This window comes from Sturnira hondurensis, unplaced genomic scaffold (assembly GCF_014824575.4).
Source record: "Sturnira hondurensis isolate 20B ecotype Veracruz unplaced genomic scaffold, ASM1482457v3 Scaffold0004136, whole genome shotgun sequence".
Lineage (NCBI taxonomy): Eukaryota > Metazoa > Chordata > Mammalia > Chiroptera > Phyllostomidae > Sturnira > Sturnira hondurensis.
In genome coordinates this window covers 44,861,017-44,880,271 of record NW_028076767.1, presented here as the reverse complement: position 1 = coordinate 44,880,271, position 19,255 = coordinate 44,861,017, and the positions used below count along the sequence as shown (strand labels likewise).

The following is a 19,255-nucleotide window of genomic DNA, read 5'->3' as shown; positions in this document are numbered from 1 at the left end:
AATACTCTGCATGAGCAATGATACATGAGCGAACATGTTGTTATGATGAAGCTGCCAATCACCAGTTGCCCATAGCTTTGGCCTTCTGAATCATACAAATAGTTTCCACAAAGGAATATTCAAGCTTAACACAAAATTTGATGCAGATTTGTTGCTCTACTTGCTCAGTCATGTTGAATGTGACAGCCACACAGTGCACATGTTTACCATACCCACTGACTAATACAGTGAAGTCACCATTATTGACACATGCTCATCTCAGTCCACTCTCCTTGGTGCCAGGTTACATCAATGTGGTGTAAACGGTTCTTGTTATATTGACAATGGCTGGACCTTTTCCAGACAGACCTTGATATATATATGTAACATAGACATGAACGAGAACAGTATGGTATGGTAACAGCCAGAAGGAAATGGGGATGTGGAGCCTTGAAAGTGGGCAAAAGTGGGATAGATGGGAAGGGAAAGAGACTTGACTTTGGTGTGGGTACAGTGCAGTATGCAGGTGCTGTTTTGTTTTGTTGTACGCTTGAAACCTATGTGGTTTTATTAACCTATGTCACCCCAGTAAATTTTGTTAAAAAAAGGAAAGAGGATCTGTGGGTATATAAAGGCCTTGTTACTGGAGGAAATATTCTTTGTCTTCAATTTGATCTTTTGATAAAACTTTTTACCTAAGTATATGAAGTGGTTATTTATTTTAAATATAGGCTAGTTCAGGTTTCATACAAATTACAATACTCTATAAAGATTTAAATGTTATTAATAAACAAGCTTGACATTTTATTTATACTGGCACTATAAGTTTGGGATTATTTTAATTATAATATTTGCCATTTTAATTATTTGAACGTGTACAATTCAGTACATATACTAACTATATTGTATAACCATCACCATTATCTTGTTCCAGAACATTTTCATCAGTCCCAAAGGAAATTTTGTACCCATGAAACAGTCATTGCACATCTCCTTCTTTCCCTAATTCCTAGTAGCCACTAATCTACTTTCTGTCTCTGTGGATTTGCTGATACTGGATATTTAATATTAATGAAATTATACAATGCATGGCTTTTTTGTATCTGTCTTCTTTCACTTAGCATAATGTTTTCAAGGTTCATCCATTGTAGTACAAGTTGTATGTGTATCAGTGGTCCCCAACCTTTTTGGCAGTAGGGACCATGGACTGGCAGGGTTGGGTGAGGACAAGGGAACAGGAGGTGGAGATTAGGCGTGGGTGGGTCAGGATGTGGGTCTCAGGCATCTCACTTGCGCCCCACTACTCACCTCCTGCTGTGGTCTGTGGAAGAGGGGTTGACAGGAGGTGGAGCTCAGGGGATCTTCCCTCCCCTTGTGGTTTCTAACAGGCCACAGACCTGTACTAGTCCATGGTTCCAGGGGCGGTGCATATCATTCCTATTTATGGCTGAATAATATTCCATTTTTATGAACGTACCACATTTTGTTTATTTGTTTTTCAATTGATGGACAAATAAATATACAATAAGGCATAACGATAAGGACATTGCTTTTGAGTCATCATAGAGCCAGAAGCAGATTATAGTGGGATGGGAAATGAGAAGGGGATGAGAGAGCAGAAATAGTAAACAGAATTAGTAAGAATGAATGTGGGAAGGGAACAGAAGCTTTATGGGGATATAATTCAAGAGGTTATTTTTTGTTTGTTTTTTAAGATAGAGTTTTGAGCCCTGGCTGGTGTAGCTCAGTGGATTGAGCACAGGCCTGCGAACCACACGATCGCGGTTCAATTCCCAGTCAGGGCACATGCCTGGGTTGCAGGCCAGTTCCCAGGAGGGGACTCACAAGAAGCAACCATACATTGATATTTCTCTCCTTCTCTCCTTCCCTTCCCCTCTAAAGATAAATAAATAAAATATTTTAAAAAATATTTTAAGATAGAGCTTTGAACATGTTTAAGTGTTTGCTCTTTATCCACTATTCACTTAATAACTTTAGGTGTGGCTTTTATGTGTCACCCTCTATGAAGCCTTTCCCTTGGATGTCCCCTCTCCCTTTCCAATAGTATGTCATCCATAGTTCTATTTTGGCACTAATTGTCATATAGTAGATTTTTTAAAAATATCTCTTTGTTTAGACTATCTATCTGTTCCTTTAGGACAAGTACCATCTTATGCGTATCTGTAATGCCTACCTGGTACATAATAGGCTCAGTAAATGTTTGTGGATTGGATGTGTTAACTGTCACATTGACTTATTTTCTGGTAAATTGCTTGTTTTCTATTTTGAAATTAAAGTTTTTACTTTACTTGAATATTTATATTTTACATTATAATCACTTCAATAATATTCATTGAGATTGTTGGCACTTTATTAGGCCCAAACCTCAAGTGCCCTGATTTATACTCAAGGGGGCAGCATTGATTACCTTAGTTGTTACATGGACTTGGAATCTTTTCTCAGTTCTATGTTGATTAAGGCAAAGAAAGTCTTACTAAACTGAGATCTTCACTTACCAAAGAAAAAAATAGACCCAAACTTACACACAAAAAGCATATCACAAATTGACTTTTGTTGTAGACCGAGCTTTTTGAGGAGGACATGTAGTTAATAACTCAGATCATAAAGGGGAAGATTTAGAAGAGTTTACATGGATATGTGCACAGTACTTGGTGAAAGCAATGGGATAGTATTTTTTTTAATCCTCACCTGAGGATATGTTTATTGACTCGAGACAGAAAGTGGGAAAGAGAGAGAGAGGGAGGGAAAGGGAGGGAGAGGGAGGGAAGGAGAGAGGGAGGGAGGGAGGGAGGGAGGGAGGGAGGGAGGGAGGGAGGGAGGGAGGGAGGGAGGAAGGAAGGAAGGAAGGAAGGAAGGAAGGAAGGAAGGAAGGAAGGAAGGAAGGAAGGAAGGAAGGAGGGAAGGAAGGAAGGAAAGGAGGAAAGGAAGGAAGATTGATGTGGGAAAGAACCATTGGTAGGTTGCCTCCCACACGTGCCCCAACTGAGAATCAAACCCACGATCCTAATAGGTATGTGCCCTGACTCGGAATTGAACCCACAACCTTTTGGTGTATGGGATGACATTCCAACCAGCTGAGCCACCTGGCCACGGCTGGAATGGCATGTTTTAATAAAAAAAATTTTTTTAATGTATTTTATTGATTATACCATTACAGTTGTTCTATTCCCTCCCTTCATTCCCCTCCACCCACACACTCCCTCCCCCACCATTCTCCCCCCCTTAGTTTATAACCATGTGTCTCAAGTTCTTTAGATTCTATATTTCCCCCACTATTCTCCCCCTCCCCCTATCTATTTTCTACCTACCATCTATGCTATTTTCTTTGCCTTCTCCCCCTCCCATCCCCCTATTTCTAACCCTCCATGTGTTCTTCATTTCTATGGTTCCACTCCTGATCTAGCTGTCCTCTTGGTTTGCTTTTGTTTTAGGTGTGGTTGTTAATAACTGTGTGTTTGCTGTCCTTTCACTGTTCATATTTTTCATCTTCTTTTTCTTATATAAGTCCCTTTAGCATTTCATATAATAAGGGCTTGGTGATGATGAACTCCTTGAACTTGACCTTATCTGAGAAGCACTTTATCTGTCCTTCCATTCTAAATGAAAGTTTTGCTGGATAAAGCAATCTTGGCTGTAGGTCTTTGGATTTCATGACTTGGAATACTTCTTTCCAGCCCCTTCTTGCCTGTAAGGTCTCTTTTGAGAAATCCGCTGACAGTCTGATGGGTACTCCTTTGTAGGTGACTGTCCCCTTATCCCTTGCTGCTTCTAGGATTCTCTCCTTCATTTTGGTCTTGGCTAATGTAATTATGATGTGCCTTGGTGTGTTCCTTCTTGGGTCCAACTTCTTTGGCACTCTCTGAGCTTCCTGGATTTCCTGGAAGTCTATTTCCTTTGCCAGACTGGGGAAGTTCTCCTTTATTATTTGTTCAAATAAGTTTTCCACTCGTGGCTGTTTCTTTCCCCCTTCTGGTACCCCTATAATCCGGATGTTGGAACGTTTAAAGATGTCCTGGAGGTTCCTAAGCCTCTCCTCATTTTTTTGAATTCTCATTTCTTCATTCCTTTCTGGTGGGATGTTTTGTTCTTCCTTCTGGTCCATTCCATTGATTTGAGTCCCAGTTTCCTTTCCATCACTATTGGTTTCCTGGACATCTCCCTTCATTTCAATTAGTTTAGCCTTCATATGTTCCTCTAATTTGTGACTATGTTCCTCTAATTTGTGACTATAATCTACCAGTTCTGTGAGCATCCTGATAAATAGTGTCTTGAATTGTGCTTCTGAGAGGCTGGCAATTTCTTGGTCGCTTAGAGTTATTGGCTCTGGGACTTTGAGTTCTTCTTGTGCCATCTTTTGGGCTGTTCGTGCCTGTTCTGTAGCAGGATCAGAGCCCTAAAGTGTTCACTAGAGCAGGGCAACTAAGTCGCTGGGTTGTGACGTTGTATGTGGGGGCGGGATCAAAGAGGGACAATGGCTTCCCGTCTGCCGCCTGCCGCCGTGGCCCCGGCGCCGCAGCCACCACTGTCACCAGGCCCACACGTTTCGTTCCACTGCACGAGAGTGTGCCACCGCCACACCGCCGTCATCCCTGCACCATTCGGTTCGCCCCCTGGGGCCTGTGTGGTCCGTCTCACTGTACGCGAATGTGGGACCACGGTCAGTCTGCCCCACACCCCGACTGGTTCCGGGCTGCCTGCGCGCCTAGGTCGGGGGATCTGCCCTGCCCGACCCAGCTCCGCTGCAGGCTCCGCCTCTCTTACTGTCCCCGTTGAACCGTGCGTAGTTGTCAGACTTCCGTATAATTCCGTTTTCTGGTCTTTGGGTGTGTCCTAGTTCTCCAAACCTTTGTTGTGTTCAAACTTGGTTGTGGGAGAAGGTGCAGTGTTTCCACCTATAATAAAAAATTTTTATGGTAATTTTGGGAGAATAAAATGTCGGATACTGTCTTCAATTTATGTCCTATTTATTTGTATGATTTTTCCCTTTAGGGATTTATATATTTTATATACACTCTACCTTTCCTAAAATAAACTTGAAGCATTTTGTATTAACTAAAACAGTTTATGGGAAAGGAATGTATGCGAACAACTGAATCTTATTTGCCTTCTTGTTTATCAATCCTTGGATCACTCTTGCAAAATCTAGTACATGGGAGTAATAGACAGAAAACTGTACTTGAAAAATAATTAAATAAAAAAATTAAAAAAAAAACAAAGTCTAGTACAAATACCATTGCATAGATTATATTCACTAAATGTTTGTCTGATTCTTGAAAATTTCTCATTGTGTTTTTATGTTTAGCCACAGAAGAATATATGGTTTACGTAGATGTTGTTGGTATCATTCCAGAGTCAGGCTGTTGTCTCAGTTCATGTCAATATCTTTTGAACTATTCCTTTTTAAAAATGTTATTCTGTGAAGAAAAATCAGATATATAGACAAAGATTTACAAATGATAACTGTTTAAAAAGTTATTTTAATTTCATGAGTTATAATATTTCAAGTCCATAAAAATAGTGAATTGTGAATAAAAATGATGACTTTATCTGAAATAGTGTAATGGAGGAGGATGTGGCACCTCTGTATTAGTTTAATTCTCACAGAAATTTTCAATTTTAAATATCGTGTTTCCCTGCCCCACCCCTTTTGTTTTTCCTATCACGCAGTAGCACTATAAAACTTAAAGTCTGTGTTATTGTTTAAAGTCTTTTTGCTTCTAAGGCATTTCAAACAAGCATTGATCTTCCTTTGTTCACCCTCAGGTGTTTTGATAGCAGAATTTTTTTAATACATAGATGTACAATTGTTTTTCTCCTTTTTAAATTTTAATAATTGTATTTGAAGGTCTTTGCTCTCTGTGGCAACCTTGGAAGATGGCAACCTGTTAACATCTCATCTAAGTGATTTCTTATTTTTTTCTAAGTCCCTAAAAGACATTGATTTTATACATGATTTTATACATGGTATACATATATGTTCAATAACATTCAATATATAAATGTTTGCTAAATGAATGAGTGAAAGCAAGAACTTAAGCTTAAGCTGTAACTTCAAACTGCCAGTTTAAATATGTTAAAAATGATGATAATCAAGGCAGACAATATGATTAAAAACAGAAATTAGTTACCTACAACCAAAAAAAGGTAAAATTATGCTTATAGTAGCTGTCGTTTCTTTAAATGCCTTGTTTCTTTTGAATTAAAAAATAATTTGGAGGCTTCCAGTCCAGATGGAGGTAGAGGTAAACATGGGTCACCTCCTCGCACGGCCACGTCAAAATTACAACCAAGCTATAGAACAGCCGTCATTTAGAACTGTCAGAAATCAAGTTGAATGGAATGCTATTAAAGAAACCACATCATCCAGACTGGTAGGAGGGGTAGAAACAGGGGACAGGTTGGTCTCACATCCACACGAGGATAATAGAAATTTGGGATATCTCAGGGGTGAGGAGCCCCAGCCCCACATCAGAACCACAGCCCAAGAAGATAAGTTCCTATAACTTCAGGCTATAAAGAATGGTCTCATGCAGACTCATTCCTTCTGAGCTCCAGCACCAGGGTAGCAGCCTGAAAGGCACCAGTGGTGTATAGAGGAACTAAAGTGTCTGGCATCAAGGTGAGAGCTGGGGGACAGCTTTCTCCCAGACAAACAAAGCAGGTGGAGGCCATTGTCCCTGTCTGAACCCTCCTCCCACAGAGCCACAGCACAAGCAGGTGGGTGCCATATCTGAGACTCCATCAACCTGGCTAACACTGTTTGCCCTGCCTTGGAGATCCCCAGAGACTCCATCCTACCCAACTTACAGGCCCACCCAAGCTGCTTTTCTCTATGAATAGCTGGTCTTGGCTCATGCTGCACAACTTCCTTAATCCTTTCAAACAAGCAACAGACAGCCTCAGTGAGCCCCTAGCCCCCAGACCTCCTGCTAAGTGGCCCTAGGCCTGGTACTAGCAGCCAGCCTAGGTTCACAGCTTTGCTTTGCCTGGGAATCTCCAAACCCAGCACAAGTAGTAGCTAACTGCAGATTGCTTTATAGCTCATGCAGGGGGGCCTCAGGCAGTGCATAGGTGGGGGCTGACCTTGTGGACAGCCTGTACCACCCTGTACCACCCTGTGGACAGCTACAGACCATGTTGGAGTACTGCCACCCTGTACCTGCACAGCTGATCCTCCACAGAGGGTACAGGTTGGGGTGTGAGTGGTCACAGCCAGTCCTTGCAGCTGACTGGCCTGGGTAAATGCCTCCCATCCGCAGTCAACGCTCAATTACAAGAGGAGGGTGTACTCAGCCCACATGAAGGGCACACCTTAAGTACTCACCTTGGGTCCAGTCTGTGCCACTGGACCCTACAACACCTACTACATTAGGCCACGCTACCAAGACATGGAGTCAAAGCGACTCTACTTACAACATAGAAACAAACACAGGAGGGCTGCCAAAATGAGGAGGCAAAGAAACATGGTCCAAATGAACAGATCAAAACTCTAGAAAAAGAACTAAACAAAATGGAGATAAGCAATCTATCAGGTGCAGAGTTCAAAACACTGGTTATTAGGGATGTTCAAGGAGCTTAGTGAGGACCTCAACAGCAAAAAGAAGATCCAGTCTGAAATGAATGATACACTATTTGAAATAGTCTTTGATCCAATGTGATGGGAGCGGGGTAGTGGGGAGCTGTGACAAGTTAGAGAATGTATGTTTGGCCAAAGAGACAGTTACTACTCCGCTCCAGGTGATTGCTGACATAAAATAACATGGGCCCAGTATTGTCAATCTTTCTTTCTTTCTTTTTTTTTTTTAACAACACATCACCTGTACACTGTATTGGGTGTTCACCACCCCAGTCAAGTCTCCATCCATCACCATTTATCCCACCTGTACCCTCTTGCACCTTCCTTCACAACGCTTTCCCCAGCAATCACCACACTCTTGTCTGTGCCCCTGAGTTTTTTTCTTTCCTGTTCAATCTCTCAGTGCCCCCCAACCCCCACCCAACTCCCTACCCCCTACAGCTGTCAGCCTGTTCTTGATATGCCTGTGCCAGATCTTCCTGTTTTTCAAGAGTGCGTGAGATTCTGGACTTTAGTGAGAAATAGCCTCTTTCTTGTAAAAGTAACACAATGGGATACTTCTTCTAAAAGTAACCAAACCAGGCAGGCTAAAGGCAAACCAAACATTTCTGCATGCTGTATTCAGACAAGTAGCTTCTGGTTTGCAACCTTTGGTGGTCAGTGTCAATGGTGCTTTTCTAGCTTCATCTCTCACAAATCACCCCTTTAGTCTAGTTGCCCTGGACAGTTTTCTGTTCTTGTAAGTCTTAGGCTTTTTTTGTGATCCTTTTACAACTGGCTCCCTCTGCCCCTTCTCTTTCTCTCCCCTTTCTTATTATGGCTTATTTCTCTTCATCATTCAAGACTAACTCTTGGGGCAGGAGCTTTTATCTTTTTTCTGTGCCCTGCCTTTTGCCTGTGTTAGTTCTTCCTCTCATTTGCTCCCATTACCCCATGAACATGCTTGCAGCCGTCTGTCTGTCTTTCTCTATTCAGACTGTAAGTCTGCATTGTCTGTGTCCTGGTGGAATCTACTATTTAGGCTCTTTAGAATCTACCTAGAGGTAGCTTATAAGGACAAAGGAAGAGCACTGATAGGCTCAGGTAACCAAACTGTAGGAATTGGGGGTAGTCTTAGGGATGACCAGAACTAGAGCTTCAGGGGCTGGTAGGGTTCTTGCCCTCTTGGGGCTCTTGGACCTGCTTCATTCAATCTTGCTTTAGACATCTCTGCTATAGACCAGGAACATGACCTCTGGTACCTCCAGACTCATTTTTACTTGTATACCTTCCCTTTGCCTTCAGTTAGAAAAATCTCAGGTGTTCTGATTGGCTCAGTTTGTGTCAAGTTTCTACCCTACCACATCAACATGGGTGAGAGGCAGTGAGTACACACAAACACACACAATTTAAAATCAAAGAAATCTTTCCTTAGGTAGTGACTTTTAAGATGTCACCTGACTAATTTGAGAGTTAGCCAGGGCTATGAGGGTGGAAAGAGCTTTAGCCTATACTGAGACCCAGTGGAAAGTGCCAAATATTTCTTTTAAAAAGATCAGTCTGTTTAATTTAAAAAGTAGATGGCAGGGGTCTGGGAGGTGATGAGGGTAAACCACTGTGCAGAAACGATTTACCATAGGAGGCCTGTGTGTGAGGTTGGTGCTCGACTAGCATCGGGGAACTTTGATTTGGGGAGGATTTCCACCTCCCTAGAACTGAAAAGAGCGGCCCACTGTGCCACTAAACTGTACAGACAGACATTTATGCTGAGCATTCCTGCTTTCCTTTGGGGAGTGGAGAAATTTGGCGGGTACTAGGCAGAGGTTGCCTCTGTGACCGGCTCCCAATGAAAGTGTTGGACGCGAAGTCTCTTTATGAGCTTTCATGGGAGATGCTTCACACAGGCTGTCACAACTACTGGCTGGGGAATTACGCGTATCCTGTGTGGCCTACTGGGAGAGGACTCTGAAAGTTTCCCTTTGAGGGTTTTACTTTGTACCCTTTTGCTGTAATAAATCATAGGACTATATACTGAGTCGTTTGAGTCCTAGTGAATCGTCAAACCTGGAAGTGGCCTTGGGGACCCCAACACAACTACTTAGGCTGAGATTTGAGGTCCAGGCAGGGAAGGGTTGAAGCTTGGTCCACCGTGTTGGCACTGACTTGTGAAATATTTTTAAAGTAGAATTGGCAGGATTTGGAGGTTGTTTTAATGTGGGGAGAAAGAAACAGGAAAGTATCAAGAATATCTACAAGTTTCTGAACTTAATGGTTTCTAATTAAATGGTATACCCATTTACAGGGGAACAGCAGAAATAGAAGGCATTCTGAATCTGAGTGATGTGTATGGATTCCAATACCTGGGTACTTACTTGCTTTGTTACTACTGGCACATCCTTTTGAAACTTAGTTTTCCAATTGATACTGTTGTGAGGATTGAATGAGATATTTGAGGAAATTTTCTGTTATTAGGCATTTATAAATATTAATTATGATTAAGCCACTACTTATTAATGCCTAATATATTAGGCATTACATTTTACATTTTACATTTTTGTTATTACTGTTTTTGCACTGATGCAGTTTTCATTGAGTTTTAAAACTCAGAGTACCTAAAATACTGGGATTTCTTTTTTTAAATTTTATTTTAGAAGTGCTGTATGGTATTGTACTATGTTGTATTACATTATGTTACCATATTATTTATAGGATGTACATCCTGTTAGAAGTAGATGAAGAATTGGTTTTAAGCACTCAGACTCCCAGACGGTGAGCACGTGATGTCCTGAAAGGGGATTTGCCAAGGTTGCACAGCTATCCCGAGGTCGACTGGCTTTAGCCCTCTGGTCTTCCAAAACGCAGCACAGCTTCCACTGTGCTAAATGCCTCTCATTTACGTGTTCCGTGGATGAGTAAAGGAACTTTGCTTTCATAATTTCAGATCTATTGAGTAGAAAATACATCATCATATTACAACCTGATTCTATTGACTAATTCAACAAAAATCAATCACACATGCAAGGAAAGGCAGGTATTTTGTGAAATTATCTTGAGTATAAAATGTCTAGGTTCCAAAAAATAATAATCCTCTCTTTTGTTGTAGACCACTTCACCTGCATTGTAAAGGTGCTCTTTACTCTGCTGTACACACAAGCCCTCGCGGCCCTTTCAGTGAAGTGCAGTGAGGAAGACAGGTCGGCCTGGAAACACACAGGGGCTCTCAAAAAGGTCAGTGTCTCGTCCGAGTTTGCCAGTTAGTACTCGGGCAAACTCGTTTAAATTTATGTGTAAGTGAATGACATTAGGTGTTTGAAAGACAAAATGAGTTATTAATAGTATTTTAATTAGAAATGGAACACCTTCAGGTTAAAAAAGTTAAAAATGTTTCTCTTCTAGAATGATGTCTTCTGCATCCATATCTAAACCTTGGCCATTATCCTGTTATATTTGGAAAGCTTTGTTTTGTTTTTGCTATAAGACTTAAACTCAGAGAAGTTACAAATATTGTACTCACATATGAGGAAGTAAAAATGCCTGCAGACTTTCCTATTTTACTTATCTGTCGTCTTTTTGTCTTCTTGTCCATATTCCCAGTCACAGTCCTACGATGGCTTTTCACTCATCAGTGTTAAATTTAAAGATCCCAAGGTGAAAGACGCATCGGAAATTTATTGTGTGTAAATACTACTGATATGTTTGAGATAACTTGATTACTGTACTTATAAGTTTAATGTATTAGATTTTGTTTACTATTGGGATTGCAAGTTTGCCTGTCAGGTATTTTATAGGCTTAAAAATAAAATATACTAAACCTAAAAACAAAAACTTTAACCTTTTCTTAATTGTGCCTTTTTCTGCTTTTTTCCCCACGTTAGAATAGATGTAAGTTCTTAGCAAATTTAAAGGAGTTCTGTTCAGTTAAAATTATGTAAACAATTTAGAAAAATTATATAGGTCTAGTTAAATGTTGAATATTTTCAGTGGCTTGAGAACAAATGGGATACTATAGAATCAAAGAACTAACTGACTGAGTGGTTTGGCTTAGAGATAATTTAAAATAAGAAAATTACTTTAATACTTATTTGGGGAAGTTAGGAAAAATTACAGGTGTAGTATAAAATAAACTTTTTGATTGGCTTATGAAGTGTTAAAGAGGTTTTATACCTCATTGAAAAGTTTGTTAAAATCATATCTACTTATATTAATGGATAGAAAACTAATTATAAATACATGAAATGTATTCAACATATCCTTCACTTTAATCACCAGTGTACTCTCAAATCATGATTATGTGATATCATCATAAAGTTCATTATGTCTTAATTAGGGACATGGGTGGTTGGCCATTGAACCTGAGTACTAGGCCAAGCTCCTACCACTAAATGGAGATATTACTTTTTTAGTCAAGACATAAAAACTTTCTGAACTTCAGCTTTCTCAAAGGTAAATGAGAATTTGGAATATATGATTTATATGAGTGCCCCTCTTTCTAAAATTCTGTTATTTTAAGTTCTCAAAGTGGAATTTTGTCTCTTCCTGCAATGATTTTCTATGTTCCTAGTCGATTCTTAGATAATTTTTTATTCTGCAGTTATCTTTCTTTTTTTCTAAACATCCTTTCAATTCTCTGAACACACTTAAATCTGATATTTGTATTGTTAGTATTCAAATCAAACATATTAGGTTTCTATGCTGTGTCAGTGTTTATGTATTCTTAGTAAACTGTCTCAGTGAAAAATTTCACATGTAAAACATTTACTGATATAATTTGGTTCTAAACTATTCATCAAACTGCAAAAATGAGACCTTAAGAGAGAAAAAAGGGCAATTGTAAATCTGTGATGGAAGGAACTTGAACTTATTTAGGTAACTTCTATTAATTTTCTTTCTTGATTAGATAAATGTTAGCTATTTAAAAAATAATAAAATATTTAATATGAATAAAATTCTTATCAGAACTTAAATTAGAAGTTTATAGCCACATAAATTTTAGTGGATAAAACAAAAATTATAATATTCTGTAGGTTGTTTTGCTATGTTATTAGCTTTTCTGCAGTCGATCTAAACATTTAGATATGTAGCATATTGTAAATATTACCTACAACTCTATTTATGAGTAATGAAGTATATCATTGTGACTTCTGTAACTGTTTAGATTTCTATAGCATTCATTTCTCCTTTGACTCATTTCCTTTGCTTCTTCTCATCCCTTTTCTTCTTTTCTTTTTTCCTTGAGTCTCCTTTATTCTATCCCTATGATTCTATTCTCAGGTATGATAATTTCAGTGAAAACATGTTTTTACCAGGCCTAATCTACCCTAGGGCAATAGAAATATGTATTTTCCAAAAGGATAGCAGAGTTAATTTGATAATGAGGTTGAGCTGTGTTGGAAAAATCATTACAGTTAGTATTAATTGTGGGTTTTTTAGTTATTGGGAGTAGCTGTTAAAAGAGACTTTATATCAGAATTTCTTAATCTGGGGTCCTATTCCTTTGTTCTGTTTGGCTGGGGAGTAGGACCATAGCATGTTCTCGAGGGGTCTGTTACCACAAAATGCTAAATAAAGAAGCACTACAATTCAGACCAAGCATCTGCCCAACGCAGCGTTTGTTGCATCTTTCAACCCTTGATTCTGGCCTTTGTTTAGCCCACATGCCTTTTTCACCTCTCACAGAGTTCTTCCCATCCAGATTCCAGGCCTTTCATCCATGGTCTCGGGAATCTTCTTCTTAAGCTTTATGAGCCTACCCTTAGGCTTATTCAAATATTATGTATATAAAATATGCTTTACTAAGGCTTTCTTATATGCAAAATTGTCTTACCTAACATTCTTTGTTTCTAATTTGAGAAGAGTTTAGCCAAGGGACTTGATTTTTAATTAAAGCACAATTGACATACAATACTGTAGATGTTTTTACAGTTAAAAATCAGGGCACAAAAACATTGTATGGCTGAGTGGACACAGCAGAAAGGATAGAGGAGTGATTTCAAGATAATGCACAGAATTGATTATCAAAAGAGATACATCAAGGGAAATTCTAAGACTGAAAATAAATTTCATCAATTAGGTATTTATTGCTCAGGTTTTTATTATGGAAAGGGGTACATGCAAAATACAAAGCACAGTCCCCAACAATTTGGAATTCATGCTCTAGTTGAAGAGCACAATAACATGAGGGACTATAGGAAAGACTGAATATCATCAAGTAACTAACTCTGTCGTCTAGGCTACCAGTGCCTTAAAAATTCAGGGTCAAGTTATATTCCACAGCATGTACTCAATTCTTGTTAGTGGTGTACTGACTGTTTAAGTCATATAGGTATTTTTAAATTTTTGATTATTTTTTAGGAGGAATTTCCAGGAGTGAGAATTATTGGACAAAAATCTATGATTTACATGTTTATTTATTCATACATTACATAATTCATATGCTCTCTTTTAAAGAAGAATTTAATTACCCAATTCTATTGTGAATTCACAGATATATTGTTGTATACAGGTTTTGAGAAATTACTTGAAAAATGTAATTGTAAATATACTATACTCATTAAAAAGTACTCTTTTCAGTGTTGATTTTTTGTAAATTCAGTGACCAAAAAACTAATATTTTTATTTTTTCCTAGAATACGTGTGATGCTGAAAAGTCTTATAAAGTATTACTGAGCTTTGTGATAAGTGAGCTATGTAAAGGAAAGTTGTACCATGAAGAAGGAACTCAGGAGTGTACAATGGTATGCTCTTTCTAAGATCAGATGTGGCGGTTATTTAGTTAAAAACTTAGACTTTGTTGCCATTATGAATACAATTTTTGAGTCCATGTCTCTTATAGAATGAATTGTTCAACTTTTCTTTTTGTAACTTTAGGTTGGCCCTATTTCTTGGTCTCCTGAATCCATGGAAAAATACTTACAGGACTTCTGCTTACCCTTCCTCCGAGTCGCCAGCCTTCTTCAGCATCACCTTTTTGGGGAAGATTTACCCAGCTGCCAGGTAGAATTTGGGGTAGAGATTAGCGAGCCTTGTTTAGTCTAACTCAAAGGAATAAATATTTAGAATATTTTCTATTATTATATTTTATATTTGTTAGTATCCACTCATTTTTATACTGTATATTACATTTGATATTTGAGCAGTTTTGGATTAGGTCAGTGATAATAAATGCCCGATCCTTTCACAGGATTATTGTGTTCATATTGGTATCATTTTTCAGTATCTCTATTGATATATTTATTACTAATTATCTGCTTTTAATATCCTTTTAAAAGTTACATTGGTTTGAAAGCTGGCTATTTGAAGATATGATGGCATTTCTATAATTTGAGAACAGTAAAATTTTAATTTGTGGCTGGTTATATTAAAGCTTGGGTGAGTGAATTATCACTGGTTTAATTTATTTCTTAAAACTGTTGGTCAGTGTGAGTTGGCAAGAAAGTGACAGGGAGGAAAGCAGCAGGTGAGTAAAGCAAACACTGCTTATTGGATTATATTTCTGGTGTTATCTGCGGTTCATTTCCAGTGAGTTTGACGTGGCAGTTAAGATGTTTATCACAGTCACGGTCTTTGAAGCCTGAAGTATATCACAGTTAAGAAGTCGATTGTTTTTTTCCCTCCCATCACATCAAATAGTTTGGATTCTTTGGTTTTTATGAAGTGACTTGAGATAAATTCTGCACACTTGTCCCCAAAATTTTATATTTAGATTTATAAAATATTGAACAAATTAAATATTCAAAAGTTCTTCATGTCACTGTATTGCACCAATATCCTGGAAATAGCTCCTTAAAAAGAAAGTAGGGATTAAATTAGGCAGTGTGGGTTTTCTTTTTTAACAGTAATTCAGGTACTGGAATGCCAAAGTGATTCAAAAAATATAAATATTCTAAAATAGATAACAGTGACTTAACCAGCTATACATCAAGGGTTGTCTGTAAGCTGTTCTGTAGTCACTAGAAGGATGGACACAGGTGAGAGACCTGTGGGGTCTAGGTGGTGTCAAATCAAGTAACTCGCTGGGAGACTGCAGCTTTAATCAAAGTACCTTTAACTTAAGAAGTCGTCCCTAGGATTAGTGATAGTGAGCGTGGGCGAGAGAAAGGGGCTGCCCAGCCAGGCCATTTCTCTATGCCCTTTCTTTCTATTTCTACTTGTCTCTACCAGCTGCCTACATTTACTTTCCACTCACTCCTGAACCCCACAAAATCTGTGTTATTTTCCCACCAATACCACCTTCTGGTTGCAGCACAGTTGGGTGTGCCTCATCACTCCTTCCTTTAATCTCTCCCGTCCCCTGGGGCCCAGGGTACTGCCTCTGGAGCTTTCAAACATGCTTTAGCAGCAGAACCTTTCTTTCAAATGAGATCTTGCCCAGAACTCAAGTAATTACCAGACCTCTGTAGTAAGACTTGAAATCATACAATGTAAGTCCTCAAAATTTGTCTTCTAAGTAGTTTTGGCTATTCATTGCATTTCCATAATTTTTTAAATCAGCTTGGAAATTTCTACCAAAAAACAAAACCCATTGGGATGTTTCTTTCTCTTTTGGGGGGGAACTGCATCAACTATAAATATTAATTTAAAACTGACATCGTAACTGAAGAACTGATGCTGTAATATTATAATGTTAGCACGTTAACATTATTGAGAATTCCAGTGATGGGTCTGTTTCCTCTGATTTACAGTAACTGAGCTGGTTGATCTGTGGGTTTGTAGTTTTTATCAACCTGGGAAAAATTTGGCCATTATTTCATTAAATATTTTTTATCCCTCTTACCTCTACCTCCTTATAAAAAAATAACCTATTAGTTATTTTCTTTTATAATTATGTAGTTTTAAATTTTAACTTAAAAGAAAAGTGTATTTCTTTTCATATGAAGAGGCATAGGAACGTCCTCAAGCATGGAGATCAAAGTCATCACTACTTCATCACTTTTTCTTTCCTCACGTTTTAAGTCATAGATTGTTGTTTCTTGTGCGCTTTTTGCCTTATGGTTTATTTTTTCATGTGTTTTTATTGGAAGGTATTCTTCTACCAAAGGTTACAAAACACGTGGAGGCAGAAGCTCTTGGACGGAGCACTGAAATTTGGCCTGGGGTTTGGGTGCACAGTGTTACCCGTGGTAGAACCCTAGGCGGGCTTAGACCAAGGAAGAAATGTGTCAACAAGGGCGCGTGAAAGGAAGTAGTGCAAGGCAGTGTCAGAAAGACAGATTACAGTGAAGTGGTAGTGGGTTTTGAACTTCACATAAGAGAATTGGAGCATTGAAAGATTTTGGACAAGAATGTGACATAATTCAAATTTTATTTCAGATACAACTTCATTCTGATATAAAATAGATTGTGGGGTGTGAGGAATTGGAAGGACTGGGAACAGAAGGGGCTGTTCAGAACCAAATTGTTTGAGATGGGAGACATTTGAGAACTGATGTTTGACTGTACTAGAAATAGAAGAGGATAAGGAATGATTAGAGATTTCTGAGATGGAATAGGATTTGACAGCTAGTTGAACATTCGAGGGTCAAGGTAGAAGAGTTGTACTGTACTTGGGTTTTTTGCCTGGGAGACTTGAACCTTTGTGGTACAGTTAATAGAAGGAGGGGATAGGGAACAGGTTTGTGGGGTTATTGAGTGAAAGTATTTTGCATATATTCAAGGTGAGGGATTGGTTAGACCATTTAAATGGATACATTCAACTGAAGTGAGAAAAGTAAGATTACAACTTTAGAAAGAAGTTTGCTCCCTTTTTGTTTATATTTCTTTCATCTGGGTGATCTTTTTTGCTTTTAAATACATATATACTATGTATATATATGTGTGTGTCATTAAAATATATAAATATATGTACTATATAAATATATACAGATATTTGCTTGCTCTTACACTGTACTTACTTTGGCTTTTTGTTTCTGTTAATCACAGTATGATATATATAAGTGACTGTTAAACATACTATAACTTTTGTGGATTTGATTTTTTTCTTTTTGTCACTTTTTCATTTAGAGTATTTCATTTCACCTGTTCATCTCATACTTTTATCCAAAAAATGTTTTATTAAAATTTATTCCATTTCCCTCTTTGATCCTACTTGCAACTTTATGCATCAGTTTTCCATTAAGTCACGGGTGGCAAACACAAGGCCCGCAGGCCGAATCCGGCCCTCCACCTTATTTTGTCCGGCTGGCACCTTGTTTCTACCCGGTGGCAGCGCCCTGCTCTCACTTAACTGTTAAGGAGCAGTTGCATTTACACAGTCCTAAAATTACATCAGGCCCTTTGAAGGCAACCACGAGGCTGATATGGCCCCACCTGTCTTAAGTGTTTTTTTGTATTTCTTAAAGTGAACTCAAGAATCATTCATTTATCCACCTTTGTTTCATTTGGGGGAGAAAGGACTAAACATTTACAGTCAAACCTTGGTTCTCAAACAGTTCAGTTCTTAACCGAGTTGTTCATGGGAAAAAAAGTCTCAGTTGTCTAACAAAATTTTGGGTCTCAATTTCTACCCAGTGACCCTTTCATGCTTATTCCTGTATGATCAGTCATGCGTCTCTCAGGAAAAAAACAAAGGGGATTGTGTTTTTGAACAAATCACTTCTTTTTTAAAAAAGTTAATTATTTTTCAAGTATAGTTTCTGTCTTTTACTCCCATCTCAGCCCACCCCACAGACAAATCACTTCTTGAATAATTTTCTGGTATGAGTTAAGTTTGAGAACCAAGGTTCCCAAAGTTTGTATTTGCTCAAACATACTTAAAAAGCAGTTAATAATGACCAGCTGTTTATTAACCAGACATAAAATAGGTTCTCATTTTACAGTGAGGAGATTGAAGGACAAAGGTATATCTAAGCTAATCAGTTAAAGGTAGAATTTACCTCATTCATCTGAGATTATTTATATTGTCCCCATTGTTCATTTCTTTGCCTGAAATTATCTTTTCATTTTTGAGAGGAAGGGTGGGGGATGGAGGTGTATCTTCATGGAGTTTAGTTGATCATACTCCTCAGCTCACAGCATACCATGCATAGTGCCTCTGGAATTATTATCACGCCTCTGTTCCCTGCGTGGTACCTTATCCATTACTTCTCAGAAGTAATGTGTGTGTCAGTATAAACTGCATATGTGTTGTTTTGTGTTTTTTAATTTGCATAACTGTCATGCGATAAATCTTGCATCTCTCTTACTTTTTTCCACTAAATATTATACCATTTAGATCTAACGATGTAGCTCTAGATGATTTTCTTATTGCTGCAGAGTGGTATTCCGGTGTACGTACATTGCACATTTTACTTACTCCTCGTGGGCGAACATCTAGATCTTTGCTTCACAGAAAAAGTAAACTGCCATAATGAACCTAAAGTCTCGTGTACTTGAATCTTTCTCTAGGTTCTTTCTGTGCTTAGTTATGGGATTGCTGGTTCCACATGACGCATCCTGCCTGTTCGCTTTCTAAAGTGGTTGTGCAAGGTTCACATTTTTGTTTGCAGTGTATGACAATTCTTGTTTTCCGTCCTGTGCTTTACAGCAACTCTTATTATCCAGTGCACTAATAATTGCCAGTCACATGGGTGCAAAGTGTATGGGTGCTATGGTTAATTAAATATGCATTTATCTAATTATAAATGCAATTGCTTATCTGTTTATATGGCTTATAGCCATTTAAAATTTCCTTTGTATATTTCCCATTCCTATTCTTTGATCATT

The 19,255-nt window shown here is 38.4% G+C and overlaps 1 protein-coding gene across 6 annotated transcripts in view; it reads left to right on the top strand.

Moving 5' to 3' along the window:
* The window catches only part of UBR3 (ubiquitin protein ligase E3 component n-recognin 3), a 207,497-nt gene that overhangs the window by 168,610 nt on the left and 19,632 nt on the right, over nt 1-19,255 (top strand). For all 6 annotated transcript variants that reach the window (XM_037044489.1, XM_037044488.1, XM_037044493.1 and 3 more), the window contains 3 exons: nt 10,659-10,783; nt 14,182-14,289; nt 14,423-14,548. In XM_037044489.1, the coding sequence (XP_036900384.1) occupies nt 10,659-10,783; nt 14,182-14,289; nt 14,423-14,548 (359 nt within the window). The remainder of the gene's footprint in view (nt 1-10,658; nt 10,784-14,181; nt 14,290-14,422; nt 14,549-19,255) is intronic.